The sequence below is a fragment of the Rhinoderma darwinii genome, chromosome 4, assembly GCF_050947455.1.
Source record: "Rhinoderma darwinii isolate aRhiDar2 chromosome 4, aRhiDar2.hap1, whole genome shotgun sequence".
Lineage (NCBI taxonomy): Eukaryota > Metazoa > Chordata > Amphibia > Anura > Rhinodermatidae > Rhinoderma > Rhinoderma darwinii.
The window spans coordinates 11,146,240-11,171,752 of NC_134690.1; the positions used below are offsets into that span (position 1 = coordinate 11,146,240).

At 39.7% G+C, this 25,513-nt stretch overlaps 1 protein-coding gene across 1 annotated transcript; it reads right to left on the reverse strand.

Annotated features, from left to right (window-relative positions):
* Positions 1 to 1,315: 1,315 nt before the first annotated feature.
* On the reverse strand, positions 1,316 to 2,224 carry LOC142759685 (taste receptor type 2 member 40-like). The gene is given in 1 exon segment (XM_075862136.1): positions 1,316 to 2,224. A coding segment is annotated over 1 exon segment (909 nt).
* Positions 2,225 to 25,513: the final 23,289 nt, after the last annotated feature.

Genomic DNA, 25,513 nt, shown 5'->3' on the forward strand with positions numbered 1-25,513 from the left:
CAGATTCTAAGGATGGGTTGTAAACTCATCTAAGTCAATGAGGCATTTTTCTACCAATGGCAAACTCCAGAGTGTTATCTGGTTGACATTCTTCAATTTGTTGCCTAATTGGTGTCAGCAGTGATAACGTAAATCTAATGTGGTGCCCAGTTCAGTGTCTACAAGTGATAGCCGCATGCAGACTTGTTCCTGTCATCGTGTCTCGGCATCTATTGTTATTGTCCAACTCCTTTAACTTTCTTATTGCATAAGGAATGGGAGTGAAGTTTTTGGTAGGCATCTTATGCCACAACTTATTTTCAAGGACAACAAAGTATCAGAAAGGTCAAAAGTCTAAAATCCACTGAAAACAACAGGACACGCACTATTGACATGAGCGGTTTATGTTCAGCTTTAGACACTTGGTCACTTTGTCCAACCTTCCCTAGCTCTTCAAAGATAAATGTATAAAGAGACTCATGAGAATTGATTTAGATCAAATTGTCATCATATCAATTATTAACTGATTATTAAGAAAAAACATACTGTAAATCCCAAAATTAATTGGGGTGTCCTATCTGGATAATCTGTGACCATATGCCCTAATGGTAAATGGATATATAGATTTCATAGCATATTAGTCATGATTCAGAACAAAAAGCCACATAATAATACATTACCCCTGTAGCCTACACCCACCGATTCCCCCTACAATAGTAGCAGATCACCCAATGTTACAAAAGCCAAACCTGTGGCTTCATACTGAGAAGTTTGAACAACCCCCTTTTTTGTGACTAAGGAGGGAAAGGGAACTACCGGGTGCAGGTAATACGGGCGCAGATTCTGGACCCTATGTCACTCTTGGATTTGGCTAAGCTAAACCGGGGGACGGATTCTCAGACATTTTGCAATCTTCAGCTTAAAACGTCCCTCTTCGTGGAATGGGCTTTGTCCAGAAAATCCCCAGCTCATGTCCTTAAAGTAGTCTCCAATGTCAACCGCTGGCGACTCGCAAATGGTAATTCTGAAGCAATAAAAAAAGTGGTATTTTCCGAAATGATAAACAGAGTCCAAAGTCAGGTTTGGCAGCGTTAACGCAACATAAAAAGACAGGTCAGGTCAGGGCCGGTAGTGGTCCGGAGTCAAGAAACAGAATCTTGTTCCTCAGGTAAGATGTGGAAGTTCTGAGCAGGTTTGTATAATCCGAGGTGATCAGCCACAGCAAATGAACAACCATTCAATTGAAATATGTACATTAAAAGTTAAATTTATTGAAATAAATCCAAGAATTAAGATCACATAGGGTATTGGTAGTAACCATCTTTTCCAGTCCACCTTAACTGCAACAAAACCATCTCCGAAAGGTCTCCTTTAGTTTCTTGTTGCTGGAGATGATGTATAGTGAATGAAGAAATGGTGGACTACATAGTCCTATGGAAACAAGCCCCTTCCAAGTCCTGGTAATATTGTGGGTGGGAGACAGTAGTAGATTCATGCATGCAAAATATACGACATGCAACACTAAAAATAAGGTCATACTTTTTACAGCAGAAAAATGAACCTCTAAGTTTGGGCTTCAAAAACCGGTTCCGTTGGATTTCATGTGTCTGATGTGCATCCAAAGAGACTGAATTAAGAAGAAGATTGCCACACAAAAAATTAGTAAAGGGGGAATGGAACTCCCAAGAAGCATCAGGAACCGATAATGCATGTTCTGATGGACCATGACATTAGTGAAGGTCACATTTTTAACTAAATCGCAGGTAAGATCTAGTAGGTCAAGATCAAGAACATACCACCCACAAGGAAGACTACAAGCCACAGAAATTGGCAGAGATGCAAGAATGAACCACTGGACTAGAGTGGAGATCCTGGTCTTGATGAAGATGAACAATTTATGGTTGTACTTTGTAATCTTCACACAATAAAAAAAACACAAGATGGTGGCAAACCACAGGTTGGTGTAGTTCAGTAACATTATGCTCACCAACGCTATGAAACTAAGAACCAGGTTTAGGAATAACTGAGGGAAAAGCAGTATCAGAAAATGGACCAGCATCATCAAGAAAAGAAACAGACATCTGGAAGTCGCCAGGCAGCTCAGGATCTTATCGCCGGTTTGCAAGGTTTTCGGTGCCCCCCAGTTCTTGAAATTGGCAGCCACAATGAACACATTTAATATGATGCCCATAGTACACTGGACATCAAGCAGAGCTATGATGATATACTGGAGGTAGATTTCCATAGTCTCAAGGTTGGGTCTACTCCTTAGATGTTTGGTGTAGACAGAGATCTGGCTACTTGGTCCGGCTCTGGGTTGTGTGCTCTTCTCAGGTCACCCAGGTTGGTTTATAGCGTTTTTATTCCTATTACATATAAAAATCGAACCAACATGTTTCATTTCATGCAAATCCTTCTTGCCTTCTGTTGATCACCTGTTCTATCTGTAGACCACAAAACATGTTGTCACTATGTTCTTGTAGTAATAAAGAAAACAATGACTGAGGTTGTAGTTAGGAAGAGATGAATGGGTTTTATTGCAGTTAAAGGGGCATTGATGATGCTATTGCCTGCTAAAAGGATGGTGGGGTTTCAACAATTTGTATGGTGGAGCTTCCAATGGAAGGGAGTTAGCCTTCACTAACTCCCTTCACTTAGAAGCTCAGCCTTACAAATTGTTGATACACTACAATTTTTTTATCCTATAGGAGGGCACAGGGAGGGTAAGTATCCTATAGAGAGATACAGGAAGGAGGCAGAGGAAAACTCCTGTAGGGGGGCACAGGAAGAATTTCTCTATAGTAGGGCACGGGAATAGTAAGTATCTCTCTGTAGGGGGGCACAGGAAGAATGTCTCTATAGTAGGGCACAGGAATAGTAAGTATCTCTCTGTAAGGGGGCACAGGAAGGATTCCTCTATAGGAGCGCACAGGTATGGTAAGTATCTCTTTGTAGGGGCCCAGGAACGGTAAGTATCTCTTTGTAGGGGGGCACAATAAGGATTCCTCTATAGGAGGGCACGGGAATGGTAAGTATCTCCCTGTAGGGGGGCACAGGAAGGCTTCCTCTATGGGAGGGCACAGGAACGGTAAGTATCGCTTTGTAGGGGGCACAGGAAGGATTCTTCCATAGGAGGGCACAGGAACGGTAAGTATCTCTCTGTAGGGGAGCACAGGAAGGATTGCTCTATAGTAGGGCCCATGAAGGGGAAGGATATCTCTATAGGAAGGCACAGGAAGGATCTCTCTATAGGAGGTCAAAGCGATGGGAAGGATATCTCTATATGTCTCTCTAAGGATGTCGTTGGGCACTTTCTGTGTGGCACTATCATTTTTAAGTATCTATAGTTATGCCACTATTGTTTCTGCACTACAGTATTTGGGGACAATGGACTGACGAGCAGACACAGTAATGGGGCAACTGAGACAGCAGAAGGCACAATATTGGGGAAGTGGTAGGATGAGGGGTTTGTGCAGAGGGCGGATATGTGTTGGATATGTCAGGATTCAAATATGTCCTTGAAGACTGCACACATGAGCTATAGATGGAAGAGGGTTTCATGGCAGTCTGGGCAAAATGAAGAAGAAATTGAAAAATGAATGACTACAACTGAAGACGTAAAATGTGATGCACTGTATTTATGATAAGTACTATATTAATTTTTCTAATGTGCAACATGATCATACTTTGCATGAATCCTGTGTGAAACTGGGTTTTGAACACTATGTGGTCACTGTATGGTGGTAATATTGGTCTTTGTATAGAGATTTAAATTCAGTAGTATTATGGTAGTATTATTTATTTACTATGTGGTGGTAAAATGTGTTCATGGTGTGAAGAAATTATTCAAAAACACAGTATGGGGGTATTATTCAGTCACTATGTGGTGGTAAAATGTGGTTATGGTGTGGAGGTATTATTTAGTAACAGTATGGGGGAATAATTCAGTCACTATCTGGTTATGGTGTGGTGGTATTATTCAGTATCAGTATGTGGGTATTATTCAGTCACTATGTGGTAATGGTGTGGAGGTATTATTCAGTAACAGTATGGGGATATTATTCAGTCACTATGTGGTTATGGTGGGGGCGGTATTATTCAGTAACAGTATGGGGGTATTATTCAGTCACTATGTGGTTATGGTGTGGTGGTATTATTCAGTAACAGTATGGTGGTATTATTCAGTCACTATGTGGTTATGGTGTGGTGGTATTATTCAGTAACAGTATGGTGGTATTATTCAGTCACTATGTGGTTATGGTGTGGTGGTAATATTCAGTAACAGTATGGGGGTATTATTCAGTCACTATGTGGTTATGGTGTGGCGGTATTATTCAGTAACAGTATGGGGGTATTATTCAGTCACTATGTGGTTATGATGTGGCGGTACTATTCAGTAACAGTATGGAGGTATTATTCAGTCACTATGTGGTTACAGTGTGGTGGTATTATTCAGTAACAGTATGGGGATATTATTCAGTCACTATGTGGTTATGATGTTGCAGCATTATTCAGTAACAGTATGGGGGTATTATTCAGTCACTATGTGGATATGGTGTGGTGGTATTATTCAGTAACAGTATGGGGGTATTATTCAGTCACTATGTGGTTATAGTGTGGTGGTATTATTCAGTAACAGTATGGGGGTATTATTCAGTCACTATGTGGTTATGGTGTGGTGGTATTATTCAGTAACAGTATGGGGGTATTATTCAGTCACTATGTGGTTATGGTGTGGCGGTATTATTCAGTAACAGTATGGGGGTATTATTCAGTCACTATGTGGTTATGATGTGGAGGTATTATTCAGTAACAGTATGGGGGTATTATTCAGTCACTATCTGGCTATGGTGTGGCGGTATTATTCAGTAACAGTATGGGGATATTATTCAGGCACTATGTGGTTATGATGTGGTGGTATTATTCAGTCACTATGTGCTTATGGTGTGGAGGTATTATTCAGTAACAGTATGGTGGTATTATTCAGTAACAGTATGGGGGTATTATTCCGTCACTATGTGGTTATGGTGTGGTGGTGTTATTCAGTATCAGTATGGGGATATTTTTCAGTCACTATGTGGTTATGGTGTGGTGGTATTATTCAGTAACAGTATGGTGGTATTATTCAGTCACTATGAGGTTATGGTGTAGGGGTATTATTCAGTAACAGTATGGGGGTATTATTCAGTCACTATGTGGTTATGGTGTGGAGGTATTATTCAGTAACAGTATGAGGATATTATTCAGTCACTATGTGGTTATGATGTGGTGGTATTATTCAGTCACTATGTGGTTATGGTGTGGAGGTATTATTCAGTAACAGTATGGTGGTATTATTCAGTCACTATGTGGTTATGGTGTGCAGGTATTATTCAGTAACAGTATGATGGTATTATTCAGTAACAGTATGGGAGTATTATTCCGTCACTATGTGGTTATGGTGTGGTGGTGTTATTCAGTATCAGTATGGGGATATTTTTCAGGCACTATTTGGTTATGGTGTGGAGGTATTATTCAGTATCAGTATGGGGATATTTTTCAGGCACTATGTGGTTATGGTGTGGCGGTATTATTCAGTAACAGTATGGGTTATTATTCAGTCACTATGTGGTTATGGTGTGGAGGTATAATTCAGTAACAGTATGGGGGTATTATTCAGTCACTATGTGATTATGCTGTGGTGATATTATTCAGTAACAGTATGGGGTATTATTCAGTCACTATGTGGTTATGGTGTGGCGGTATTATTCATTAACAGTATGGGGGTATTATTCAGTCACTATGTCGTTTTGGTGTGGAGGTATTATTCAGTAACAGTATGGGGCTATTATTCAGTCACTATGTGGTTATGGTGTGGTGGTATTATTCAGTAACAGTATGGGGGGTATTATTCAGTCACTATGTGGTTATGGTGTGGCGGTATTATTCAGTAACAGTATGGGGATATTATTCAGTCACTATGTGGTTATGGTGTGGAGGTATTATTCAGTATCAGTATGGGGTATTATACAGACACTATGTGGTTATGGTGTGGTGGTATGATTCAGAAACAGTATGGGGTATTATTCAGTCACTATGTGGTTATGGTGTGGCGGTATTATTCAGTAACAGTATGGGGGTATTATTCAGTCACTATGTGGTTATGGTGTGGAGGTATTATTCAGTAACAGTATGGGGCTATTATTCAGTCACTATGTGGTTATGGTGTGGTGGTATTATTCAGTAACAGTATGGGGGGTATTATTCAGTCACTATGTGGTTATGGTGTGGCGGTATTATTCAGTAACAGTATGGGGATATTATTCAGTCACTATGTGGTTATGGTGTGGAGGTATTATACAGTAACAGTATGGGGGTATTATTCAGTCACTATGTGGTTATGATGTGGCGGTATTATTCAGTAACAGTATGGGGGTATTATTCAGTCACTATGTGGTTATGGTGTGGCAGTTTTATTCAGTAACAGTATGGGGGTATTATTCAGTCACTATGTGGTTATGGTGTGGTGGTATTATTCAGTAACAGTATGGGGTATTATTCAGTAACAGTATGGGGTATTATTCAGTAACAGTATAAATGTATTATTCAGTAACAGTATGGGGGTATTATTCAGTAACAGTATGGGGGTATTATTCAGTCACTATGTGGTTATGGTGTGGTGGTATTATTCAGTAACAGTATGGGGGTATTTATTCAGTAACAGTATGGGGGTATTATTCAGTAACAGTATGGGGGTATTATTCAGTCACTATGTGGTTATGATGTGGTGGTATTATTCAGTAACAGTATGGGGGTATTATTCAGTCACTATGTGGTTATGGTGTGGCGGTATTATTCAGTATCAGTATGGGGGTATTATTCAGTCACTATCTGGTTATAGTGTGGTGGTATTATTCAGTAACAGTATGGGGGTATTATTCAGTCACTCTTTGGTTATGGTGTGGCGGTATTATTCAGTCACTATGTGGTTATGGTGTGGCGGTATTATTCAGTAACAGTATGGTGGTATTATTCAGTCACTATTTGGTTATGGTGTGGCGGTATTAGTCAGTAACAGTATGGGGGTATTATTCAGTCACTATGTAGTTATGGTGTGGTGGTATTATTCAGTAACAGTATGGGGGTATTATTCAGTCACTATGTGGTTATGGTGTGGCGGTATTATTCAGTAACAGTATGGGGGTATTATTCAGTCACTATGTGGTTATGGTGTGGAGATATTATTCAATAAGAGTATGGTTTTATTATTAAGATACTAAGTGGTGGTAATATGTGGTCATGGTGTGAAGGTTTTATTTAGTATTTATATACAGTAGATATACATTTTTTAATTTGTGGCCAGTATTTTTTTGTTATTGGCTGATATGGATTTTTTTATGGGCTGTATAAACATGTAACAGCCTATGGAGTGGGACTTTCATGTCTAACTAAAATGCTATGATAGCGTCCCATTTATTAATTTAATTCCTTGAGGACCTGTGCTGTAATAGTGCGGCGCCGGCAGGAGTTCTCAGAAGACTTGTGCCATACTATTACGGTGGTCTCATCGTGTGGGCATTTTGACTGTGCCTGCACGATCCGAAGCAGAATCACAGCAGCGATACACAGCCGCAGCCCTGCAGTAACAATGGAGAAGCCTTTCATCTCAACCGTTTAACGCCTTGTATGCCACGATACAAGGGGAAAGCAGATAGAAGATCCCCTTTTGATCGTGTCACACAGGGATGCCATCCTTACCCATACAAAACATGGGTAGACAGCCCAGGGTCCATTGAAGGATCTGAGGGCTGTCTTATGAGATGCCTGTTGTTAGGGCATACTTAGGTACGCCTTAGCAACAGCCAGTGTACTTATTAGTACACAGGCTAATGTAGCTGCATTTATGTATATATGCAAGTATATTATTATGTAAAATCACAAATTATTATTAAAAATCCCATAATTGGAGTTAAAAACAATGTTAGTAAAAATTAATTAAGAATAACAAAAAATAATAATAAAAAAAACAACAACAAAAAAGCAAACACAAAAAAATACAAAAATAATATGCACATATACATGTTTGGTATTACCATAAGGGTATGTTCACACGCAGAGTCAAAAACGTCTCAAAATACGGAGCTGTTTTCAAAAGAAAACAGCTCCTGATTTTCAGACGTTTTTTGTGCCACTCGCAATTTTCAATGCGTTTTTCGCTGCTTTTTTCAATAGAGTCTATGGAAAACGGCTCCAAAAACGTCCCAAGAAGTGCCCTGCAAAACGCTTTGTCGGAACAGAACGCCGTTTTACCATTGAAATCAAAGGGCAGATGTTTGTAGGCGATGTGCTTCCGATTTTTTTGCCGTTTTTTGGACAAAAATAGCCCATGTGAACAAACCCTAACGCCATTAACCTATAAATCTACACCATTATTTAATGTGATTGGTGGATGCAGTAAAAAAAAAAAAAAAGGACCTATAATTTACCTTTTTTTTTATCGAACTTTAAATTAATATAAATATTAATCACTGACATATGTGTTCCCAGCAATGGTACAAAAAGAAAGTGCAAATAGTAAAAAAAAATCCTTATAAAAGTTTTCTAACCTAAACATAAAAATGTGATGACCGCAAAAGGTCAAGAGGCCTTAAGGGCCAATTATCTTGCCCATAAGGTCAAAAATAGTCAGGTCTTAAAAAGGGTGAAACAAACTAACATAATAACTTTTTATATTCTTGGTCAGTCTGATACCGATATACAGGAAATAATCTCCTACGTCTATTTGTGTCAGTTTTACAATCTTTTGATCTAAGTAATTACAAAATTCAATCTAAATTCAATCTTTTTCTAGAACATTCTTTTTATTAGAATTTGGAGATATACAAGTTTGTATGTATAGTTTGTGCTTGACAATAATACAATAATAAGTTGTTTTTAAATGCACAGTAATATAAAATACTTGCAATATCTTGGCACAAGCCATGTGTTCAGCAAATGTACTCTCCATAAAAATTTAAAGTAAAAAAACATAAACAACAAGAGAGAAAAACGATAGTGGAGACATCTTTACTATGTCGGGTATCGGTCAAAGATAAGACGTTACACTTATAACATTTTCATATCTGGTGGCAGTAAAGCAACATTACATTTATAAAATTGGATGAAGTTATTTTCTTATGAGAAGAATTAAGCCAGGCACTAAATTTTGTATCAAATTGAGCATAAGTATTAAAGCTGGAGGCAAAAAATTTTTTGAAAGGCAATTCTCATTTATATTGTTCTTTATTGCCATTACAGACAGTGGATTAGGGTTCTTCCAGAATTTAGCAATCTTGGATCTGGTGGTAATTATACAATGGACAATTTTTGTCTTATGGTCATGGTGGAAATTATCTAGGTCTTTCGACAGAATGCATTGCTTATCTGTAAGTGATATGGTATAGCTACAAATTTGGGAAATACATTTTTCAATTGCCCGCCATAACGAAAAAATGTACGCTCTTTATGACTTTATGTTCCCACCAAACATGTATCATACCAGCATCACTTATATTATAACGTCAATAATTGGGCAAAGTGCCTTGCAAAAATTTGGACAGTAAAATACAATCTTCCGGGAATTTTCTAAATGTTTGGAGCACCTGGATACCCTGGACACAAAACTAAAGGAGTTTTGTCATTGGCTGATAGATATGGTAGAGCCTAAGTCCACATTACTAATAAATATAATTTTTTTTAATTTACAAACTAGGCGTATGATTTCTAATTTGAATATTCTGGTTACTTGTACCTTGTCCGAACTTTCTAAATTATTATATAACGAATCTTTACCTATAAAAGGTTCACCGCTAAGTAGCCGCATATTGTTGGGTCCGGATAAACTTTTTGTATCATGGATGAATCCCACATTTCTATGATCATAAATACAGTTACAGGATTGACAGTTCCCTCCAAAATATGTCAAAAATATGTTTTGTTTATCGGTAGCAGTTCTTCATTTCTGATATTATATTTCTTTTCAGATGAGAACAAGGGTGCAACAATATCGTCTCCAGACCGTCCTCACGACAGAATCAGATGCATCAACGGCGATAGTGAAAGGTGACTCTGGCTAATGGAGAAATTAATACGGGTGTTTTGGTAAAGAGAGTCTTCTGCGTCCAAGTAAAGCCAACATTCTTCTTTGTTACATAAGTGATTGGCGCTACAATCTTGGAGAAGTCTCAAATTAACTTTCTATAGAAGTTATTAAAACCAATAAATCTCTGAACTTGTTTTCATTTTTTTGGGTTTGGCCAATCAACAACAGACTTTATTTTCCTAGGGTTCCTTCTGGAGTGATAATGTACCCGGGAAATTCAATTGTAGTTTGTTAAAACTCACATTTCTCAAGTTTAATGTATAAGTAATGTTCTCAATGTCTTCGTAGTGCGGTGCAGAAATATTTGCGATACTTCTCAAGAATGTCTGAAAAAATAAGACATGATCCAGGTGGGCTATTACAAATCGATCCATTAAGTCTTTGAAAACGTCTTTAATAAAATGTTAGAAAGTGGCTGGGGCATTACAAAGTCCAAAAGACATTTCAAGATACTTAGTGTCCATACCGTTTCCTAACGGCAGTCTTCCATCCATCCCATAGACGGATTCAAACGAGGTCATGTGCTCATCTTAGATCAAGCTGAGCAAATATTTTAGATGTACAAACACTTTCAAGTAATTTTGGAATTAAATAACGCTCCCGGTAGTCAATGCAGGGACGTACGGTGGAATATTTTTTCTGAACAAAGAATAAGGATGCTGCAGCAGGAGATGTAGATGACCGGGTAAAGCTTTGTCCCAAATTATTATCCAAATATTCCGGTAAGGCTTTTCAGTTCTGGTGCAGAAAAAGAGTAAATACGACCCATGGTTATTCGAGCTCCCAGTAACAGTTCTGTTGGGCAATCATATGAACGATGAGGTATAAGTTTATCTGCATTCCTTTTATCACAGATAGCCGTAATTTTTTGGGATTGTGATGGCATGATGAGGACTTGAAGCTGCTAAGTCTTGTGAGTAACAGACCCTGATGGTAGGGGTGACCCATCAACTGTTTCCATGTCTACTGGTGATGACACTGTGATAATATTATCATGAGCAATGGTTATGTCCATGTTATTTCCACCAGACCAGAGTCAAGCATAGCAGAACTAGAAATCTCACGTGTTTTAGTTCAGGTGTGTATTGGCGCTATAAAATTAGACTCTGGTACCAATAGCAATTTGTCTTTGCCCTGATTCAATGTAGTTATGAATCCAACAGGCCAGATGTCTCCACTTTTATCTGTTCTTTCACATCAAAGACAGGATTTGTAATTTGGAAATACCAATAAAAGTGCCATGAAGCCCGTGATAAAGGCAAACATTTTCTGTACGTCATCTCTCTTTTTCTGCTGTACAAATAACATTTATTTGCATAGGTTGAGGTGAATATTCAGTATCTGCTCTAGTATGAGGCAGAGACATGCTCAGAATAAAATCAGGTTTGGTATACAGATAAGCGGCAATAGTTTGTAGCGTGAGGAAGAGACGTGGTCAGGAAACAATCCAAGTTTGGTAAACAGATAATCGATAACAGGTTGTAGCCTCAGGAAGAGACATGGTCAGGAAACAATCCAAGTTTGGTACACAGATAATTCACAACAGGTTGTGGTGTGAGGTAGAGATGTGGTCAGGAAACAATCCAAGTTCAGTACACAGATAAGCAGCAGGTTGTAGCGTGAGGAAGAGACATGGTCAGGAAACAATTCAAGTTCAGTACACAGGTAATGGCAACTGTTTGTAGAGAGGCAGCAAGGAACTAGAATACAGGGAGGAAGCTCAATAGTCTGGCAAGTAGGAAGTGCAAGGTTCAGGCTTCTACAGGTGCCAAAATGATGACACCAATCAAGGCAAGGAAAACAAGGCAAGGAGATTCAAGAGGCAAGATTTAATAGAAGCTAGACACTAGATTCATCATTGGAGCTGTTCAAAACAAAATCTGTGGCTCCCTGATTAGATAAATGCAGTGAATGTGTATTGGGCTCTATGCCTGCCGCTTGATATCAACACTGTTCAATAGCAAGAGACAACGCATGCACAATTCCAATTATGACATGTTTACATGAATTAGAAAGGAGTTAATGTCCCTGCCGGGGAATATATCCTTCCAGCTAATTTCACACCCATGGACCTGGGCCCCTTACAATGTTTCTGGGGTCCTCCCCTTTCTCAAGCATATTAGCCCATAGGAGAAGCTGAAATAAATACTATTCTGACATCGGGGTAAATTACAATCACATGTTGACTAATTGCAGATTATTTACATGTATTAGTCCATGTTAAAATATTAACATTCAATTCCTCCTTGAAGCATTAACTAATTTCAAAATATTCAATCATGTCAGTGTATCCTGCTATCTTCACATTTAAGTTTGGAACTATACTAATATATTGTGATAAGTTTAGGTAATACATAAAATTAGCTGGAACGATATATCCCCTAGCAGGGACACTAATGCCTATCTAATGGATGTAAGCATTTTATAATTAAAATTTAAAGAAAAACTGTGTATTATTGCAAAAGAAAAACAAAAAAATATTGAAATGAAGTGCATGTGTTGTCTCTTGATATTGATCAGCATTGGAGCTGTCCAGCAGCACCAGTAGCTCAATGAGAAGGACTGCTGCCTGGAATACAGGAGTTCTTGGAGTTTCTAGTCCAAAGCCAAAGAAGTTAATTATCTTTCTTCTGTGTATCTAAATACTTGAGATTAAAAAAAAATTACATTGTGATCTCTACCGGTGGCAGGGAATGATGTAGGTGGCTCCTTTATTTTTTTGGAGCTCAACCCCAGAAAGTTGAGCTAATTTCATACAAGAGGACATGATTAATGCTTTTAACCACTAGAAAATCTCTGTGTTATGAAATTGATGAATCCTTTTCTCATATATATAAGGAAAAAAATGTGCTCAATGTAAGGTTAACCTTATGGGATTTCACTGGTGGTGTATAGGAAGACCTGATGTTTTAAAGGAAAAAAAGATGTTTAATATCTCCAAGGTGCAAAAGAACCTCACCTGATTGCACCCGTCACGGACCATGATCCACCGATGATGGGCAATCCGATTAAAACTTTCATAAATTTTAATTTTGGGTGAAAATCTCCTTTAATTGTAAAACAAATCTCCATTTTATTGATGAACCAATATCAGTGAAGAATGAAGATAGATTTACTATCGCATTGAAAGGGAGTAAGGATTTTTTTTATGATACAGATAAACCTCTCCAGAAGACAACCTTTTTGAAAAGACCACCCCTGTTCCAGACCTGACTGTGGCAGAATTTGTATTCCCTTATATTTACAGGAATAGCTATAAGGGATCTCGATATAGAGGTTGCACTCAGACCCTGGAGATTAAGGGGGCACAAAAGGTCTTTCTGCCCCATATGTAGAGACCAATACTACAAATTATGCATACAGATTTTGCACTGGGACCCAGGAGCTACAACTAATGTCTTTATTATTGGGGTAATTTATTAACTTTTCTACGCCAGTGTTATGGTGTAGAAAAGTCGCAAGCGGCACAGAAGTTGCAATTTGCGTGAAAAATTTTAACATTTTGGCCGTTTACGATTCTCACGGCACTTTTCTAAAAAGTTAGTAGCGTTTATCTGAAGGGATCGGGTTACCAACGACCCAACAAATGTAATATAATTTACGCCAGAATCTGTCAGAAACTGTGGTGGAAATCAATGCCGGCTCCTCGCTGACATAGATTTCACTTTCTAGCGCACAGACGGCAGTGATGTGACTAATTTATAAAGAGGTGTGCACTTTTTAATAAATTGGATGCATTTTACTCAAACTTTCTTTATATTAAGACTGGCATTAAGAAGGGCCAGTCTTAATAAATACCCCCCCATGTGTATTGACCCTCTTCTTTGAGATGACCGCTCCTCTAGAATGACCTTGTTAACTAAAATTTGGGGTGGTTGTCTCAAAGAGGTGCCACTGTGTGTGCATGTACTTCTCTTTTTAGTAAACCAAATGAAAATGAAGAAAGTCAGAATTTTCACATTTTATATATGAGCAAGGAATTAAGCATAAAAAAACCCTAAACTAATCCCCACCCCCTGAGCAGTCCAGATGTTTGGTCCTTGAAAGTTAATTGAATGACTTTACCTCTTGAGTAAAATGGCTGCGAAGACAGAAAAGACTCCGAAATGTACGTCGGAGCTTCGAGATTGTGAAGATCAAGACGGCAGAATGAAGAACCGGCGTAGCAGATGTAAAGATTGAGCATAAAATAATCCAGGGGCTATCATGTTTGACTATCCCAGTGGTTGTCAAATTGACAATGATATAGTAGAGGACATATAAGAAGAAGAAACAAGCCGTACTTCTTAAAACTCGGAATTGAGACACTAGGTTTTGGTTCTGGAAATTTCTGTTTTCCTGCATTATTCTGGTGTGTTCCCAGAGGGACTTAATTAGAAGAACCACCGAGACACAACACAGGACAAGTGGTGGAGAGGAGCCAAAAATGTAGATGATGAATAAGTTTCCGAAATTGGTAACTTTCATGGTATTTTGTTTGGAGAAGACTAGCAAGGTAACGTTGGATGGAGCCAAGTTGTACTGTGTGAAGACACACCAGCCTGTAGGAAGACTGGAAGACAGTGAAGCCAAGAGAGATCCGGCAATGAACCAAGGAACCAACTTGGAGATCCTTGTCTTTATGTACATGAATAAGGTGTAATTGTAAGTAGTGATTTTAACGCAATAAAAGACCGAGAGCAACGTACCGAACCAGATGCTGCTGTAGCTAAAAAATAAGCGGACCACCAGGATAAATTCATTAAGGTGTAACTCTAGATGTGGGAAAAAAGTGATGGAAAAGTTGATGACCAATATCGTCAACAGCAGGGACAACCTAGATAGAGCCAAGCATAGCAGGATCTGGTCACTGGAAATGAGTTGTCTATATTTCTTCCACTCAATGAAGGTTGATATTATAATAAATGCATTGATTATTATTCCTAGAAAAAATTCAACAAAGAGTAAGGCGGTGAATACAACATGAAGGGTAGAATCCATTGTCCTTCCTTTGGTCTTGGTCTAACGTCTTAATGTATCCTGCAAACACAATTGAGATTTGGGGTTGATGATGGAGTCTGAAATGAATAGGGCTGGTTGGGAGCAGATGCTGTACTAAATTTAATCTGTCCTGGTTATTTAGATGGAGAGGTAACCGTCGTGACGTTGGGTTGATGGAGATGCAAATTACAATCGTATCTGCGAAGTGCTTTGCATGAGATTTTCATTAGTCTACAGCCTTATTTCCTATGTGTCCAGATGTTCATAATTTGTCATACTTTCCAAAATGCCCCAATGAGGAAAATACCCTGATAATGTATATCTGACAGGGATCCTGTGGAAGGAAAACATGGAAGGTCAATACAAATCCTACTCATAACCCCCATTCAGTTTTAGCTAGATTGGCTAACCTTTCACACAATGGCGCCCAATATAATAATAATGGTATGACAAGGACTTAAAAGAGGTGACATCAGTGCTCCCTCGCATACAACGTCCTGATTCTTCCCAGCGTCAGGTCCTTGTATGAACGGCGCTGGAGTGATGAGGGAGCCGGAGGAGAGAAAAGAAGCGGTATATATATTTAATTTATTTATTTTTTATATCTTTTTTTTATTTAACTGTACAATGGTAGCGGTGGGAGGGTAGTTTGGTCCCGGGGGTCAAGGTGGGGGACCAGCACGGGCCTCTACCTTGGTACACGCCATAGAGTGAAATCTACGCCAGCTAGGAGCTAGCGCAGATTTCCACTATAATTTATGCCAGTCTCCTGGCGTAAATTCGAATACATTTGTCTGGCCGCGGTGGCTACGCCCACTTTTCCTGAACCCATGCTTCCTCTTCACAAAAGTGGTGAGGGTGGTGCAAAAGGGCCAAAAGTTTAAATTTGCACTGCACCGCAACTTTTAAGCCCTTTTGTGACTTTTTTACGCCAGAAAGGTTAATATATTGCCCCCTATGTCTATGCAAGGTATGTGGTGCTCTGTTTCAGGAAAAACACTGACTGTAGTTAGCCATACACAGGGTAATACACTCGAATATGTGTTTCTGCTAGTATATTACAATGTAAAGTTAAAATTGTACAGAATTAGAAAAATATGGTTGCTTTCTTCCAGAAACAGCGCCACACTTGTCCATTGGTTGTGTCTGGTATTGCAACTAAGCCAAATTGAAGTAAATGAGGCTGAGCTGCTATACCGCGTAAAACCTATTGACATTGGAGGGATAGGAGGGAGCTGCTGGATGGAGACAGAGGAGTGAGACACCCAGAGATGCTCCTGCAACTTCTAGTATGTGTCCGAACTCACCCCAGTACTGGATGCACAGCTACACTGCTCATCATTGCTATATAATGTTTTCCATGATGCTGCAGCTTCTACTAAGTGTTATATCTCACCCCAGAGCTGGATTCACAGCTACACCACTTAATACTGCTGCATAATGATTTCGATGTTGCTGCTGCTACTAGAAAGTGTTATATCTCACCCAGTGCTGGATGCACAGCTACACTGCTTACCACTGTCGTATAAGCTCTTCCATAAGTCTGCAGCATCTAGTAAGTGTTATAGCTCAGCCCAGTGCTGGATTCACAACTATACTGCTTATTATTGCTGTATACTGTCTGCCATGCTGCTTCTAGTAAGTGTTATACCCTACCTCAGTGCTGGATTCAGAGCCACACTGCTCATTACTGCTGTATGATGTCTTTCTTGTTGCTGCAGCTTCTAGTAAGTGTTTATATCTCACCTCAGTGCTGGATTCACAGCTGCACTGCTCAGTACTGCCGTATAATGTCCTCTGTGCTGCTAGTTCTTCTGTATATGTGATAGATAGCAGGCAGAATTCTCCTCTTTACTCTCTATTTTAGTATGGCAGTCTACTACCCCTGTGGAGCCGAGCTCAGGGAAAACCAAGAATTTGAGATAGAGCCTGCAGAGCGGGAAACTGGCGAAAAATGCAGAATACAATGGGCAGAAATAGGGTTCGTGCTCATGCACACACATATGACAGCTTATTCTTTGACCTGAAAGTTACCTGAAAGGTTTGGTACTCTTTAGGAGAGAATCCAAAGTGGGGCTTTGAAAGTTATTGGCGCTTTCCTACATTTACCCAGTGTGCCTCCATAGATAGTGTATTAAAAGGACAATGGGCAAGCTAAAGATGGTGAAACACATCAAAGAGTAAACACTGGGAGTGACTGTTCTCAAAAATTCTGATACCGGACAAAGTTTTTGATTAGAGTTGTTTACCATTGTGTTCCCCAACCAGTGTCATGGGAGCTACATGTGGCTTTCAGGCCCCCGGCATGTGGCTCCCCAACTGTTGGGAGCTGCAGATACTATTGTGCCCTAGTAGGGAAGGCATAGCATTATTAGAACATGGTGTCAGGGCCAAAAACATATCCTTAGCGGGTCACACTAGGGTAAGAGCCATATCACTAAAGCATAATTGTAAGAGTTTTGTCCCCTTTTTAACCCCTTAGGCCTTTCCCGCCGCAGCCATTTTTTGTTTTTTATCTTCATGTTTTTGTCCTTCCCACCATCCAAGAGCCATAACTTTTGAATTTTTCCCTCGACATAGCCCTATGAAGGCGTATTTTTTTCCGGACAAGTTGTAGTACCATATATTATACTGAGAAACCTTCACAAATATTTTTTTGTGGTGAAAATGAAAAAACATTGCAACTTCCCCTTTTTTTTTAGGTTTTGTTTTTGAGGCATTCCTCATGCAGTAAAAATGACATGTTACATTTTTCTTCGGGTAAATACGATTACGGTGATACCAAATTTATGTAGATTTAATTTTCATATTTAACTACTTTTACATGATAAAAACAATTTGTTTAAACAAAAAATTTCTGTCGCCATTTTCTTTTTTTTACTTCTACAAGGGAACGTGTACATGTGATCGTTAGATCATTAGTACAATACGTTGCATTACTTATGTATTGCAGTGTATTGTGCATTTTACGTCCTTCAGGGCTTAAAGACTATGTAAACCCTTCAAGACTTTTGTTTCCCTAAAACAATGTATTATAGTGTTTAATGCAACTTTGTAATTGTTTTTTATTAAAAAATATTTTTACTTTTTGAAATATAGCTGTATACATAGGAGCTGTATCGTGCGCTGAAACCAGAAACCGTCAGTTCAGCGGGACTGACAGCTTCAGTGACAGCGGTCACGCAGGATGCAGTTGTTATCGATCAACCTAAGTTCAGAACATAAATATGATAGATAACAGGTGGATCCTGTTTACTCAGATGAGCGCTGTGTAAGCAATGGAGGCAGCGGCACAGAAGATGTAAAAATCCATAAAACAATCAAGTCAGTCATTTCTAAACTTTTGGGGACACATCATGGAAAAAAATTACATAAAAGTAAAAAAAAAAAATGTAAAAAAAATCATAGTAAACAATAGAGAAATAAATAAATGCCTACTAATCATATACAAAGCCCTGCCACACAGTGACCCTCATTACGTCACATCATATATCAAAATAAAAGTTACACAATGGCGGAAAAATATTTTTTTTTATTTTAGGTGTTTTACATAATAAAAAGATAAAAGAACTGCTATTTATTAAAAATTTATAAAAAAAAATGAAAGCCCTATCTGTCACCAAAAACATTTAAAAATCACTTTAATAATGTAAAATATAACAACGTTTTAGCCATTTGACCAGTAGATGCAAAAAAAAAAAAATTTGGCCATTGAAGTTCAAAACAGTGCAGGTATTAAGAGGTTAATATTCAGTGTGGCTCAACATTACCTGTCATATTTGCTAGTGGATCGCGACCTACAGAAGGTTGGGGACCTTTGCTATATAGTAAAGTAAAAACTTACCAGCCGGGAGGGAGATAAGATGTCGGAAAAGACAAATAGACACATCGAGGCCAACCATGAAACTAGTCGGGAAACTTTTTGAAAAACACAAGTAGGCCAAGGTTAACTTTGGCGACCTTCACACAACACAGAAGGTTGGCAATCCACATGCTGGCGGGGCTCCAAAATATTCCCATCTTTAGAAATACTTAGTGGACCAAAGGTGGAGCTCAAGTAAAAAGGTCCTCAAGACGTTAAGCGAGGTGATGGCCCATTGCAAAAAGATACTGGAGACGCACAGACAGAACACAATGTTGTCCCTGCTCAGCGAGCACTTTGTTTTCCATCGTTTCTGGAAGAGCGTTGAGAAAATAAAGGCATTAAGGGACTTTCCTATGACATGTTCCACTGACAGAACTGAGATGAAAGAAAGACGGAGAGGATCTGTCATGTCTCGTCTGAAGAAGGATGGGTCAGTCATTGAGCATTATATGTGATGGGAGAGGTGAGGGCTTGTTGGGATGCTTCTCCCATTGGATGATGACTACTTTCTATAAAGCTTCTTTACATTTTCTATGCACCTTATGATCACAATGCAAATGTGGAAAACAGTTCTATGTGGAAGGAGAATTTGCATAAACTATTGTAAATGTAACAGTAAAACTTACTGGTTTCCACATCATCAGTCAACGTTCATCGTCGGTCCACAAGGCCACTTTTTTGGTACATTCTCCCTTCAATTGACTTTAGATGGCCATAGGCATGAGATGGAGACAGGCTGTTAGAGCAGTGGTGGGCAACCGTCAGCTCGTTGGCCACATCCGGCCCACAGGTATATAACCTGCGGCCCTGGCTCCTCTCTCTCCTTCCCCCGAATGCTCAACTCAGAAAGATTCAACCATAATTCTAATTCTAATAAGGCCACATTTCGAGTAACATAAATTATACAAAGGGGATGCTGGGAAATGAAATGCTACAATCCATCATCTCATTTCAGACCATACAAAGTACTACAGCACTGATCAGATGCAGAGGCTGAAGAAACAATTAAGTTTAGTCAGGGGCGAACCCAGACAACTGTGGGCCCCTCTGAAAGTACGGACTGTGGGCCCCCTTCTGCCAACATACCCGCAATGTACATCCTCTCATATTTACAGAAATAATAACTGTAAAAAATAATTTTTTATTTCTCTGGAAAACAACCAGAGAGTCTTCATAGTACCTAAATAAATAGGTGACACCCCTGGTGGTATAGGGCAGTGAATGGGGTTAGTTATAACATCCCTGGTGGTCTAGTGTAGTAAAGTGGCTAGTGATAGCATCCCTGGTAGTCTAGGGCAGTGAAAGGGTTAGTGGTAACATCTCTGGTGGTCTAGGGTAGTAAAGTGGCTAGTGATAGCATCCCTGGTGGTCTAGGGCAGTGAAGGGGTTAGTGGTAACATTTCTGGTGGTCTAGGCTACTGAAGAGATTGGTAATGATGACATCCTTGGTTGTCCAGGCTAATGCAGTGAAGGGGTTAACTGTCTTCTCCATATCTGATGGTCCATACACACAGGCACTTAATCATTAGTCAACAGCCAATCACAGAGCAGCTCCAAAAATCATAGCGGCTCAGTGATCGGCTGACTGGGACGATGAAGTGTTTGTGTAATCTATGAGAGACCCTGGGAGAGTGTGTCCAGTCCAGACCGCCATGGCGACTTCACCCGTCCACAACTCATCTGTGCAGAATTGAAGCATCACCCCCATAACAGCTACAGATTGCCCTCTATGACAACTATAATGTCTCCATTATGGCTACAATGCCCACCATGATGCCATAGATGTCCCCCTATGACAGCTACTGATGATTATGTTGAGCCCAGCCTGTGCTTACCTCCTGCAAACGGGATTCTTCTTTTCTCACATGTGGTGCTCACAGAGCTGACGTCACTTACTTTGGCCAATCACAGCGAAATGTCCTTGATTTGGATCGGGATGTCGGTTCCTGACGGTTAAATGAATAGCGCTCATCTCTACAGCGACTTATGCACATGAATATTTTTATATTTGTGTTGCCGTTATAAGAATTACTATTGCCAACATACACAATATAGTGCCCAAATAATACCACGATACAGAAAGAGAGTGAGAGAGAACTGAGAGAGATAGATAGATAGATAGATAGATAGATAGATAGATAGATAGATAGATAGATAGATAGATAGATAGATAGATAGATAGATAGATAGATAGATAGATAGATAGATAGATAGATAGATAGATAGATAGATTTACGAGCACGTACATGCCCAGCCAGTTTGGAGCTGTTCCCCCAGCGAAGGATTCTCCTTCTGTCTGCTAATCGTGCAAAAGTCTTCCCCGGAGGGATGTCTCTAACTTGCAGAGGATTAACAGGAATAATACAGGACGGATGAATGATACTTTGCGGAGACTTCATGGTGTCCTCTGTTTCAAACGACCTGGACAAGGCATCGGCCCTCACATTTTTATCACTGGGACGGTAGTGGAGCACAAATTAGAACCGTATGAAGAACAGCGACCACCTGGCTTGACGAAGGTTCAGCCATTGGGCCGACTGAAGATAGGTGAGGTTCTTGTGGTCTGTGTATATCAGGATGGGTTGAGCTGTGCCCTCCTTGGCATTCATACCTTTCTTGGTAAGAGTAGAGATGGGAACCGTTAGTGAAGAGAAGTTTGGGATAAACTGCTGGTAGAAGTTGGCGAATCACAAAAAACGCTGTATGGACCTCAGGCCTTGAAGACGTGGCCATTCCAGGGCGGACTTTACCTTCTCAGGATCCATCTTGAGGCCTTGATCCGAGATGATATAGCCAAGGAATGATAGAGAACTCTTCTCTAAAATGCACTTCTCCAGCTTGGCATACAGACGATTCTCACTTAATCGCAGAAGTACTTGATGGACATGTCTCCAAAGAGTCGTCGGATCTGGAGAAAAAAACAGAATATCATTTAGATAGACCACGACACAGACATAGAGGAGATCTCAGAAGATATAATTGACAAATTCTTGGAAGACCGCGGGAATGTTACACAGACCGAAGGGCATTACAAGGTATTCATAGTGCCCGTCTCGAGTGTTGAACTCCATTTTCCATTTGTCACCCTGGCGGATCCGGATCAAATTGTAAGCCCCACGCAGGACTAGTTTAGAAAAAATCTTGGCTTCTCGTATGCGGTCAAATAGTTCGGAAATTAGTGCCAACGGGTATTTGTTTTTGACCATGACTTGATTGAGAGCACTGTAGTCAATGCAAGGTCGAAGAGATCCATCTTTTTTCTTGACAAAGAAGAACCCGACCCTGGCCGAGGAGGAGGATTCACCTAGGGTTGTCTCTCCAACCAATCCTAGGCATTGGAGTTTTTTGGGCTTCTGTGGACACAAACGCACAATATGGCCTCCAAGGCCGCAATACAGACAAAGTCCCGAAGTGCTTCTGCGTTGTCTCTCCTGGGCTGACAATTTGAGCCGGTCCACCTGCACAGGCTTCTCTGGTGGAACAACTGGTGAGGGCAATAGGGATTACTGGTCCCGACAAACCTCTTGGGAACGCTCCCGGATCCTCATGTCAATCCGGGTGGCAATAAGAATGAGGTCATCCAGGTTAGGTGGCAGATCACGAGCGGCAAGTTCGTCTTTAATCTCGGAAGACAGTCCCTGCCAGAATGTAGCCACCAAGGCCTTGTTGTTCCAGGACAGCTCTGCCGCCAGGGTGTGAAACTGAGTGGCGTACTCACCCACGGAGATGTCTCCCTGGCGAAGGGTCAGCAGAGATGCAGCTGCTGACGAGACTCGTCCAGGTTCCTCAAATACCGTGCGAAAAGTCTGTAGGAAACACTGGAAGTCACGGGTCTCTGGTCCCTGACGTTCCCAGATAAGATTTGCCCATGTTAGGGCCTTGCCAGTAAGGAGAGAGCTGATGAAAGTGATCCTTGCGCCATCAGAAGGAAATGCTCTGGCATGTAGACTGAAGTGGATCTGACACTGGTTCAGAAATCCCCTGCAGGTACTCGAGTCTCCGTCGTAGTAAAGAGGTAGTGGCAGCGAAAATCAGGAGTCGACACCGGTACTGACAGGAGGTGTAGTAGGGGGAACAGCCGGAGCAACAGGAACAGGTGCCATCATGGCTGCAGCTTGCGCATCCAGTCGCTGTGCAATGGAGTTCACTGCCAGGAGGAGTTGGTCTTGTCGTGACTGAAGGTTTAGCAGGTCTGCCTGCATGGCTGGGGACATCGTGATGGTCTTGGGTTGACCAGCGGGGTCCATGGCCTGAGCGTACTGGCACGATCCGTGTGTATGTGGACCCACTAGGCCGCACCGCCGTAGTGGAGAAGCAGCTGGCCAAACAACAGTCCTAGTACAAGAGTACCTTTGATAGTCCAGAAAGTAGCTCGGCACAGATGAACTTGTAGACAGATGACACCAGACATGGTGTATATCAGTAGGCATGGCAAGTGGCACGACACGACTCCAACACTCTAAGGCACAGAAACAAATATAGCACTGGATACGGGATACAGGTAGCAGGTCACGGGAACAACGGGAACAGGATAGCACTAAGGGACCATTTGCTAAGACTAGCATGGGTAAACACAAAGCCGCGGCCGTCGGGGGGGGGGCAGGTAAAACCGACGGTCCGCGGCTGTGGATATTACAGATGATAGATATGCGATAGATAGGTCGCATGTAGGATAGATAGATAGATAGATAGATAGATAGATAGATAGATAGATAGATAGATAGATAGATAGATGAAAGTTTACTGCCAAAGGAACCCCAGGGGGCGGGCAAATAGTTACATCCCTGATTTCGAGTTGAGGTCAGCAGAATAGTGAATGCAGCTCCGGTTGTGATTGGAGTATACAGTAATTTCTAAGGTAACTCAATGCCAGTAGAAAGTAGGTAAAGCTGTAAATTGCATTGTTGTGTTGCAATGTGAATCTTTTCTTCATCTATATTCTGCAGCTGCCACTTGATAGTTTGGTCTGTTGGTTTATAGATATTTCCATCATGTATTCTGTGATCGTGTCATGAGATACTAGAAACATCTCACAGGCAAATCTATTTTTTTGCATTGCATGTGGACCGGATACAGAGACAGCCTCACAAGTAGTAGTTTTGTATATGATATTGAATATCTTTGTAACCGCGGAACAGTCACTGTGATACATTGGGTTCTATGTTCCCGGATATCTCTCGCTCTGTTATTCTAATGCAAAACAGCGCAATTCTGCAGCAGCCGCCTAAGAAGTGGACATCAGCAAACTACGGAAATTGCAGAATTTATCCAGAAAATTCTAGGATTCACAAAAATTAAATAAGAAATAAAAGAAAAGTAAACAATTCAAATCTATCTATCTATCTATCTATCTATCTATCTATCTATCTATCTATCTATCTATCTATCTATCTATCTATCTATCTATCTATCTATCATCTATCTATCTATCTATCTATCATCTATCTATCTATCTATCATCTATCTATCTATCTATCTATCTATCTATCTATCTATCTCATATCTATCTATCTATCTCATATCTATCTATCTATCTATCTCATATCTATCTATCTATCTATCTATCTATCTCATATCTATCTATCTCATATCTATCTATCTATCTATCTATCTATCTATCTATCTATCTATCTATCTATCTATCTATCTATCTATCTATCTATCTATCTATCTATCTATCTATCATCTATCTATCTATCTAGCTATCTATCATCTATCTATCTATCTCATATCTATCTATCTATCTATCTATCTAGCTATCTATCATCTATCTATCTATCTCATATCTATCTATCTATCTCATATCTATCTATCTATCTCATATCTATCTATCTATCTATCTATCTATCTATCTATCTATCTATCTATCTATCTATCTATCTATCTATCTATCTATCATCTATCTATCTATCTAGCTATCTATCATCTATCTATCTATCTATCTCATATCTATCTATCTATCTATCTATCTATCTAGCTATCTATCATCTATCTATCTATCTATCTCATATCTATCTATCTATCTATCTATCTATCTATCTATCTATCTATCTATCTATCTATCTATCTATCTATCTATCTATCTATCTATCTATCTATCTATCTATCATCTATCTATCTATCTATCTCATATCTATCTATCTATCTATCTATCTATCTCATATCTATCTATCTATCTATCTATCTATCTCATATCTATCTATCTATCTATCTAATAGTATCCAAAAAAGAGGCAGCACTCCGTAGAAAATGTGATAAAGGGTGTATTTATTGCCCCCTGTGCGTGCAACGTTTCAGCTCTATCCTCTAGAGCCTTTCTCAAGCAAATAACATGTGATACATTCCAAGTATATAACATAGTGACAATTAAATCAGTGAATCAATAGCAATCAGAAAAAAAGTATATATCAGCATAATATATATAGAGTAATAAATATATAGTGACAAATAACACAATAATATCAAACATATAGTGTAAGAATAAGATGAATAATCAACAGTATACATGTCTAGAACCTATAATACAGTTAAAGTATCCAATTAAAGATGGTGTCCGCACCTGTGCGTAT